The sequence below is a fragment of the Phyllopteryx taeniolatus genome, chromosome 9 (assembly GCF_024500385.1).
Source record: "Phyllopteryx taeniolatus isolate TA_2022b chromosome 9, UOR_Ptae_1.2, whole genome shotgun sequence".
NCBI classification, from domain to species: Eukaryota; Metazoa; Chordata; class Actinopteri; order Syngnathiformes; family Syngnathidae; genus Phyllopteryx; species Phyllopteryx taeniolatus.
In genome coordinates, this window is record NC_084510.1 from 3,257,480 (window position 1) to 3,267,479 (window position 10,000).

The 10,000-nt window shown below is 45.0% G+C and overlaps 1 protein-coding gene across 18 annotated transcripts in view; it reads left to right on the forward strand.

Moving 5' to 3' along the window:
• Positions 1-10,000, forward strand: part of usp48 (ubiquitin specific peptidase 48) — an 89,793-nt gene that overhangs the window by 31,314 nt on the left and 48,479 nt on the right. For 15 of the 18 annotated variants that reach the window (XR_009790256.1, XR_009790257.1, XR_009790261.1 and 12 more), the window contains 2 exons: positions 488-688; positions 2,489-2,600. Coding sequence is in view for 10 of the 18 variants with exons in the window: in XM_061785918.1 (XP_061641902.1) it covers positions 488-688; positions 2,489-2,600 (313 nt within the window). In the remaining 8 variants the exon portion in view is untranslated. Of the gene's footprint in view, positions 1-487; positions 689-2,488; positions 2,601-2,790 lie in introns of all 18 variants that reach the window. The other 3 variants (XR_009790263.1, XR_009790262.1, XM_061785922.1) reach the window with 1 other exon arrangement.

Genomic DNA, 10,000 nt, shown 5'->3' on the forward strand with positions numbered 1-10,000 from the left:
GTATGTGCCCTGCGATTGGCTGGCAACCAGTTCAGGGTGTACCCCGCCTCCTGCCCGATGATAGCTGGGATAGGCTCCAGCACGCCCGCGACCCTAGTGAGGAGAAGCGGCTTAGAAAATGGATGGATGGATAGATGTGGAGTAAAGGTACAATATTTGGATATCGTGTGGCAGAATTTGATTCGGGATTTTATTTTCTCTGCGCTGTACACAGTTGCATTTTCTCCTCACTCTGCTGTAAACATCATTGTTACAGATGGCATGTCTGTTGTGCGGGAGGTGTGGTTTGGTTAAGACGTCCACCACGACACAAAGCAGATGCCAAAGTATGTCAGATTACATAGTAAAGAAATTGAGGGGAAGGGAGTCGTTGAGGTGTTGCATCAACTAAGTGTGACCACCATTTGAGGAATTATGGTTTTTCAGCTATTGAAATTAAGAGGTGATGTGTTTATTAATGTTTGTTTTCTTGTGTCCTTGCCAACAGGAGAACCTTATGAGTTTATACCACTGGATTGGTTGAAGAAGTGGTTGGATGACTCTACTGCTACAAAGAAAATTGACAACTTAGACTTCCTGTGTTTTCATGGAAAACTGCATCCAGACAGGGTGGGAGATGCCAAGAGGGTTTCTCAGCAAGCTGGGCAGGTCTTGTACGAGCGTTACGGTGGAGGGCCAAGGCTGGATGGTAAGAGAGACAAACTGAATTTGTGTTGGGAAAGCAAGTCAGCACATTTTACATTCACATGAGAAATATAAAGTGGGGCAAAAAAGTATTTAGTCAGCCACCAATTGTGCAAGTTCTCCCACTTAAAAAGATGAGGGAGGCCTGTAATTTTCATCATATGTATACCTCACCTATGAGAGACAAAAGGAGAAAAAAAAATCACATTTTCAAACAATTTATTAGCAAATTCTGGTGGAAAATAAGGATTTGGTCACCTACAAACAAGCAAGATTTCTGGTTCTCACAGACCTGTTAACTTCGTCTTTAAGACGCTCCTCTGTCCTCCTGTATTAATGGCACCTGTTTGAACTCGTTATGAGTATAAAAGACACCTGTCCACAACCTCAAACAGTCACACTCCAAACTCCACTATGGCCAAGACCTAAGAGCTGTCAAAAGACATCATAAACAAAATTGTAGACCTGCACCAGGCCGGGAAGACTGAATCTGCAATAGGTAAGCAGTTTGGTGTGAAGAAATCAACTGTGGGAGCAATTATTAGAAAATGTAAGACATACAATACTACTGATAATTTCCCTCGAACTTGGGTTTCACGCAAGATCTCACCCCGTTGGGTCAAAATGATCACAAGAACGGTGAGCAAAAATCCCAGAATCACACGGGGGGACCTAGCGAATGACCTGCAGAGAGCTGGGACCAAAGTAACAAAGGCTACCATCAGTAACACACTACGCTGCCAGGGAATCAAACCCTGCAGTGCCAGACATGTCCCCCTGCTTAAGCCAGTACATGTCCAGGCCCGTCTGAAGTTTGCTAGAGAGCGTTTGGATGATCCAGAAGAGGATTGGGAAAATGTCATATGGTCAGATGAAACCAAAATAGAACTTTTTGGTAAAAACTCAACTTGTCGTGTTTGGAGGAGAAAGAATGCTCAGTTGCAACCGAAGAACACCATACCTACTGTGAAGCATGAGGGTGGAAACATCATGCTTTTGTGCTGTTTTTATGCAAAGGGACCAGGACAACTGATCTGTGTAAAGGAAAGAATGAATGGGGCCATGTATCGTGAGATTTTGAGTGAAAACCTCCTTCCATCAGCAAGGGCATTGATGATGAAACGTGGCTGGGTCTTTCAGCATGACAATGATCCCAAACACACCACCCGGGGCAACGAAGGAGTGGCTTTGTAAGAAGCATTTCAAGGTCCTGGCGTGGCCTAGCCAGTCTCCAGATCTCAACCCCACAGAAAATCTTTGGAGGGAGCTGAAAATCTGTGTTGCCCAGCGACAGCCCCAAAACATCACTGCTCTAGAGGAGCTCCGCATGGGGGAATGCGCCAAAATACGAGCAACAGTGTGTGAAAACCTTGTGAAGACGTACAGAAAATGTTTGACCTCTGTCATTGCCAACAAAGGGTATATGACAAAGTATTGAGATTAACTTTTTTTATGGACCAAATACTTTATCCATCCATCCGTCCATCCATTTTCTACCGCTTATCCGAGGTCGGGTCGCGGGGGCAGTAGCTTTAGCAGGGACGCCCAGACTTCCCTCTCCCCAGCCACTTCATCCAGCTCTTTTCCACCATAATTTGATAATAAATTCTTTAAAAATCAGACGTGATTTTCTGGATTATTTTTTTTTTCTTCTCTTTTTGTCTCTCATAGGTGAGGTATACCTATGATGCAAATTATAGGCCTCGCTCATCTTTTTAAGTGGGAGAAATTGCACAATTGGTGGTTGATTTAAATACTTTTTTGCCCCACTGTATATGCATAATACACCATTTCCAAATTGCAGGCTCCACTCTATGCCAAGAGTGTGTGGAACAGCGATGCAGGGTGCTACGTCTAAAGAATCAACTTAATGAGGACCACAAGGAAGTCTCCAATCTGGTCAAACGTACAGTCAGGTAATCACATAAGTGATTATATAATGGATTCAAGTTGAACCAAACAGACCAAGACAATGTCTTTTAAATTTGACACATGACGTGTGTGTGTGTGTGTGTGTGTGTGTGTGTGTGTGTGTGTGTGTGCGTGTGCGTGTGCGTGCATGTGTGTGTGCATGTATATATGTGTGTCTGTGTGTGTGTATTAAAGGAACCTGTGTTTTAAAATCTCCTAACTCCCGTGGTTCCAAGCGTGTTCGTTTTCGTGAAAGAACTTCGTTCACAACAATGTATAAAAACCAACCAATTTATTCCTGACAGAGGAGTCTATACATTTGCAGAGCTCTGCGTTCGTAACTATCCCTATCTTATCCTTAGCAGATAAAGTAGTCGAGCAAAAACTATCTGACTCTACCCCAGACTTTATACAATGTTTCAAACAGGCCAGTATGGAATCGCTGTCGTCTGATTGGTCCGTAATCTGACGTCATCGTTGTTCTGCGGACCATCTGATCTGGCTCCAGACTTCTGCTCCAGGTGTCGCCTGCAGATGTCGGCTCACATTCCTGCATTCAATGTTTATAGTGGCTCCCCGCAGTTCCTTTCTTCCTTGAGATGTGTCTCCAAATACCCCCCGATGGGGCCAAATACCCCTATACTCCAATACACATTCTCTTCCAAACTAGTTAGAATTACACATTAGAATATAAAGTATTCTATATTCCCTTCAATCCCCCAAGTTGATCTTCTGATAATCAGAAGATCAACAACCTGTATACCTACTACCGTTTTCACTACAATACTCAATAAACCTAATCTAAGCACAGCAAAACAAAACTTTTAATTTTAAAACTTTAAAGAGAGGATACACCGGTATCGTTCAATGGAGCGAGCGATTCCATGGCCACCCTGTCCTTGTCCAGGGACAGCAGCTGATATTGGCCATAGGGGTCCTTACCCACAAAGGCCTTGAGGACAATTCTGAGAACCAGGTTCCTGAGACAAGGGATAATACAACATCCACAAATAGCAAACACAGCCATGACAATTATGATGGTAGTTGCCAAAGTCAGTATGAGACCTCTCCATTTACCAAACATCCTATTAAGCAGGCTATAGAATGGGTTGTCCTCCACTCCAGACATTGATTTAAGTTTAACAGACATGGCTTGCAAACCTTTCATGGCTCTGGTGATCTTTCCGTTTGGCGCCGTATTATTGGGGATAATTGTACAACAATGTCCTTTAATTCGAGAGCAGGCACCCCCTTCTTCCCCTAACATACTATCAAGGACCAACCTATTTTGGAATGCCATGAGAGATGTAGCTGATAGTTGCTCATGGATGTCCTCTGCTAGTTGGGAGGTGAAATTCACCAATCTTTGAAAATTTTTATTCGGAGTTACCCATATAAAAATACTCTCAAGACCTGCGGAAATTTGACAGCGAGCTTTATACTCATCCGGGACACCTCTGGGAATTCCAATGGCATCCAGGTAGGTGGGGTCCTCACCTTCTTCCCAAGCATTTCCACCCACGTTGAAGCCACTGACCATACGGCGGAAACGGTTCAAGCTACCCCACCAGTCATGCTCCTGTGTGAAATCCGCCATTTGAGTGATTTCCTGCTCAGAGAGGGGCTTAATCACTGTGGGAGCTATCATAGAGACCAATGCACAAGTGCCTGTCCATTCCCCGGGCAGGAAGTCCCACAACAGACCATCCCCACACATCCACCACAAATCAGACCTCATCTTACTTAATCGGGCCGCATCATAATAATCCATAAAAAGTGTAATATCATAAAATTTACATAAAAATATATTTACATAAAAAGTAAATATCGTATCCCGCCACGTCGCCCCAGCGTGCACAATTTACCACCTTACACAATTCAAATTGGTATACCGTCTTTTCCCCCAATGTGTAGTTCAATTCTAGGTCCCCTGTTGGCTTCACGGCCCTCTTGGTCACTCTTTCTCCTTGTATTGAAGGCATTCCAAAATAGATTCCTGTAACTATAATCAGGGAGATCACCAGAGTCATGATTATAACCTTCTTTGACCAGACATACAGGATGTACATATTTCCCTTTTGTTAAATGACTAATTTAACACCAAAACACAGTATCCACACACAACCCCATACACAAACCAGCAGGTCGTCTCCTTCCGTCGGAGAGGCCCCTGACCAGACCTGCAAACAAACCCTTATATAAATTAATCACAACTCTGCAAAAGATACCCCTGCCAAAGGGATGGACTACATAATTCCTGTATACATACTCCAGAGAAGGGACAAGTCGGCAATTGTCACCCAACATTGATATTATTCCCCAACCAATTGTTAATTTGTCTCACAAAAGTGTTAATGTCAATAAACCAAGAATCACATAAAATCAGCGTTAAGTCAGCACACCAACATCATGCAATACACTATCAAGCTCCATCCTCCTGGGCGTCCTGTAAAATAATGTTATTTCAACAAATCAGTCTTTCAACAGTCTGTAGACCGTATTCTCTCGTCAGTCACACTGTCATTGGTAACTAAAGGTCTATAGTCTCTTTCACGTGATCACATCCTTCACTACTCCTGTCAGCCAGCTCAGTAGTGCTCCATTTCTGCTTTTAATTAAGACGACACACACATTAAACACAAAACATAAACAACTAACATGACATGACAATCGAGACTTCACAGACAATAACATTAACCTGGACCCAGGAGTGAATGTCCTCTCACATACACCACACAGGCAAAAATGAACACAGCACACTTATTGGTTGAACCATAACACCTAAACCACTACAGACCAGGCTTCTATCCATTGCATTAATTAAACGATCCTATTGTAAATCTCCCTGGCCCTTGCAATACCATAAACTCGTAAAACTCACACACCCCCGTCGTAAAGCTGGCCCCCCCCAGCTGAGGACGCCTGTGTCCTTTCATTAACCATTTGGTGCACCTTCACTTCAAGTGCTCTTTTAAGCACTCATCCATTTTCTGAGCCGCTTCTCCTGACTAGGGTCACGGGCGTGCTGGAGCCTATCCCAGCTATCATCGAGCAGGAGGTACACCCTGGACTGGTTGCCAGCCAATCACAGGGCACATCCAAAACAAACAACCATTCGCACTCACATTCACACTTACGGGCAATTTAGAGTCTCCAATTAACCTACCATGCATGTTATTGGGATGTGGGAGGAAACCGGAGTGCCCGGAGAAAACCCACGCAGGCACGGGGAGAACATGCAAACTCCACACAGGCGGGGCCGGAGATTGAACCCCGCTCCTCAGAACTGTGAGGCTGACGCTCTAACCAGTCGGCCACCGTGCAGCCACTCTCTAAGCAATATATATCAAATCCCATTCACCAGCTCAGATAGCAACTTGTGCACGTCATTTATTCAAACTCCGAAGCGTTTTCTTAGACCACAAACCTCCCGTACTGTTTTCAGGCTTTTATCCCAGGCACGCAGAGCCGCTCTGGTCCGCTCTGCTGACCCGGACATAGAAAGTCACGATGCCACTCTGGCTTGATCCCATCCGCCGGGTACACGCGTAAATTTATCTATTATTTAATTTATCTTCCAGAATATCATATGCATACCTATTTATACATACAATATGTATGCCTTATTTATTTAGTTAATAAATATAATGGGTACCCTTTGAAGCGCTTTATAACTTTTTACATATATAGTCATATAATTGTATTCATCAAAGTTCTAAGGTTTACTTTATATTCTGTACACAATTTATAAAACGTATCGCACCGAATATTTATACCATTCACACTTAGTCCACGTTTTTTTTTTTTTTACAATAGAGGCCTGCGCAGGACATGTTTGGGACAAGTAGAATCACTTGTCCGATCTGATTACTTGTGGAAGCTCATACGTCGGAATATAATGGTTAACCAGCACTTTGTCGACAGACGGCACGTTTTCTTTTGAACAAGGATAGCCTTTGGGCCATCCAGAAAAAGTGCAGACAATCATTAATAAGTACCTTATGCTTTGGACTGGGACCACCACATAAATTCGGGCCTCGGCCCATCTCAGTGTGTTGCAATTCCCTCTTCGTTGTAGGGCAAACACTGAAATCTTGACATATATCACAAAAAAAAAACAAAAAAACACAAACATCTTTTACCTTACGCAGAAGATAAGGGTGCCACCAAAAGCGCAGCTTCTTCAGCATTGACACATAACTTTCCTGTAGGTAACATCAGTCTCCTAGGTTCTCCTTGTCATCATACTCAGCACCTGTCTCTTGCCACTTACGCTTGTCTTCCTTTGGCGCCGCCTCCTGGAGGTCGCGCACCACATCAACTGTCACTGCAGGGAGAAAGTCAATCAACTGATCCCGTTTAACAACATAGTTACCTTCAGCATCCTTTCGATAGCCTGCTATTTCTTTCGCCGCCGCATCCGCTGCGCCATTCCCCGAGTAGCCCGCTTTCGCATGTCCTGGACACTTGACCACAGCTACCTCCACTGGCCTATCAATAGCCTCACTCAGTCGTTGAATCAGCTCTGCGTGGGCCACTGGGTCACCAGTGGACGTAACAAAACCCTGTCGCCTCCATGCAGCCAGATCAACAAACAAACATCCCACCACATACGCCGAATCAGAATAAATAGTAACACTCTGACCTTTAGATAACTCTAGTGCCCTGCACCAGGCCAGCAGTTCTGCAGCTTGAGCGGAGGGTTTCATAACATCATTTATGGACCAAAGCCTTGGGATTTCAGAATTTGGGTTTCCGCGATATCTTCTATGGCCTCTTGTTTACAAGGATACTACGGCACGTTAACAAAAGCAGTTGGGTTTACCTCGAATGTTACCGGAGTCACGGATGTACACAGACCCCCGTCTGCAGGACCCTCGGACCACAATGAGTCCGGCAGAGAGCTCAACAGCTGTGCGGCGTCCTCATGGTCCGAGAGTTCTCTGCCATGGAATCGTGCTAAAGTCACATGCTCCAACACCCCTCCTTCCACCATGGTACCTTGAATACAAAAACATTCAGTACTAGGAGAGTACAACACATTGGGTATTTAATCTTGTTGCCAATCATTTGCCAAATGGCATTTTCTCACCATGGGTCCCAGTTCTCAGGCTTTATGACCTAGTGCAAGTGAAAAAGTGTGGAAAAGATGTCAAACTCATCATAAACCACTCACTCTGCTCTGGCGTCAAGGTGGAGGCCGCTGCCACACCTTGCTTCCCTATGTAAATACTTTTACTTATTGAGCATCCCATTTTCCCCGTTTTGGCTCAAAAGCTTCTCTGTAAACCAAATCGTCATTTTTATCATAAAACAGTGTGAGATGGAGAGGATCAATTGGAGGATGATAGGGGGCAAGAGAGTCGATCCAGGACTTCCGCCGCAGGAAGGCCGAGTAAACTCCGCCTCCCTCCTTTGTTTCAGGTTTTAGTCGGGCCCAATATATGTCAGCAGTTGCTTCCGGAAGTTCATGTTGTATCATGTTCCATCCGGAGGATATCTTATGTCCACAGTTCATCATGGTCCCATCGGGGAACCGTATCGTCAGTCCATCCGGGCTACAAAGGATGGTAGCCCTGGTCTTGATAAGCAGATCTCTGCCCATCAGGTTCACTGGAGCCCCTCTTTTCATGAAGACAAACTGATGTTCATGTGTCTGTCCAGCAATTTCAGTCTTTAGAAGAAGAAGAATCATCTTTTATTGTCATGAACATGCATGCATGCACACAAAATTTGTTCTCTGCATTTAACCCATCACAGTGAACACATACACATGTTAGTGGAACACACTGGAGCAGGGGGCAGCTGAAGCGCCCGGGGAGCATTTCGGGGTATCAGTGTCTTGCTCAAGGACACCACAGCCGTGAGTCCGGGGGATGTTGGCGGATGGTCCAGTCGGGGTTTTGAACCTAGGTCCCCCACGGTGGCAGGCGATGATCTTAACCATTGGGCCACAGCTGCCCCAATTAATGGTGTCGTAATCGGCAGACTCATGGGCACCCCTGCAAAGCCCATTAAGGTGGTCGTCCTCCCTTAGCGGGGATAAGAGGCTCTGTCTTTCCTCCGTCCCCTGGCTCCGGGCTCATTGGGCATTCGGACCAGTCCTCATCGCAGTAGTACTGGCGAGATGGCTCTTGTTGCTGTGGAGCCTGCTGCGGATGCTGTTGCCGGGCCGCGCCCACCTCTCCCTCGTGAAGCTTTGTAGCCTCCTCTTTGAGGTGTGGCCTCTCCGGGTTCCACTGGAGGTCGTTGTTGAATCATTGGGTAAACAGTACATTGGCAATCCCAGTGTCTATACTGACCACAATTGAAGCACGCTTGGTCCGTTGGAGGTCGGCAAGGGCTTCCCCTGCCTCCGTTGGTGTCCTCTGTCACGACTCCCGCCTCGTCTCCTCGTTGACCCCTGCGCCATCCACATCTCTTTTTCTGCTTCCATTTTTATTTATTTATTTAATTTTTTTAATGGCCACTTTACGGGCCTGGGCCAATTGTAGCTTCAAAAGTTGTTCCCGCATGTCCTTTATCTCATCTGATGATTTGTGTTTTCTGTCGACAAAAAGTTTCAAATGGTGTGACACATGACAATTAAAAAAGCTATCTCCCCCTTTCATGAGGTCAGGGTCTTTAAAAAGTTCAGTCCTAACTTCAACCGGCAAGGTCTCAAGTAAAGCTATTCTATAAATAAGATTTGCCTCTCTTAAACGGGAGGGATGTGATCCTGTCTTATCTGTCCAAATACTTATGCAATGTTCGAAGTGAGAACTGGGATCCATGAGAGGTTTGAAGTCCGGAAGCTTCGGCACCGTTGGGGAAGAGGACGGGAACATGTCACACAGCAAATACTATAGGAGCAAAAGGGGCAAATAAAATTTCAGGTTCGACATTATTCAGACCCGACCATGTCAAAATATCATCCGATTGGTGAACCGAAATGCAACAGGCGCGTATCAATCTCACTATGTCACCACACGCCAGGCTCATGTTGTCCGTCAACTTTTTCAGCCCCTGGATCCAAATTACACCAACAGCAGCCAGTCCGGGCAGCCGTTTCTGTAAAAACTCAAAAATTTTTAAAGACAATTTTTGTACATTTACCCACCTTTTTGAATGCGCGCTCGTGCGGAATTGATAGGAGTTTTATTTCCCCTCTACAATTGGTCTGCCATTTGAGCAGCTCCCTTGACCGCCAATGCCGGTTATAGTGACGTCACTGGGGCCGTTTTCGGAAAGGTCCGTAAATTGTATTTAGCGGGGGAATTTGTCACTCTTTTTTTTTTTTTTTTCGCTGAACAGCTGCCATGGCAGGGCACACCACACAAATATCATACATTTTTCTACTCAATTTTTCATTCTCTTCTATTTTCTTATTCAAGTCTCTTTTCTCTCTCCACCCTGCAGCATCCAA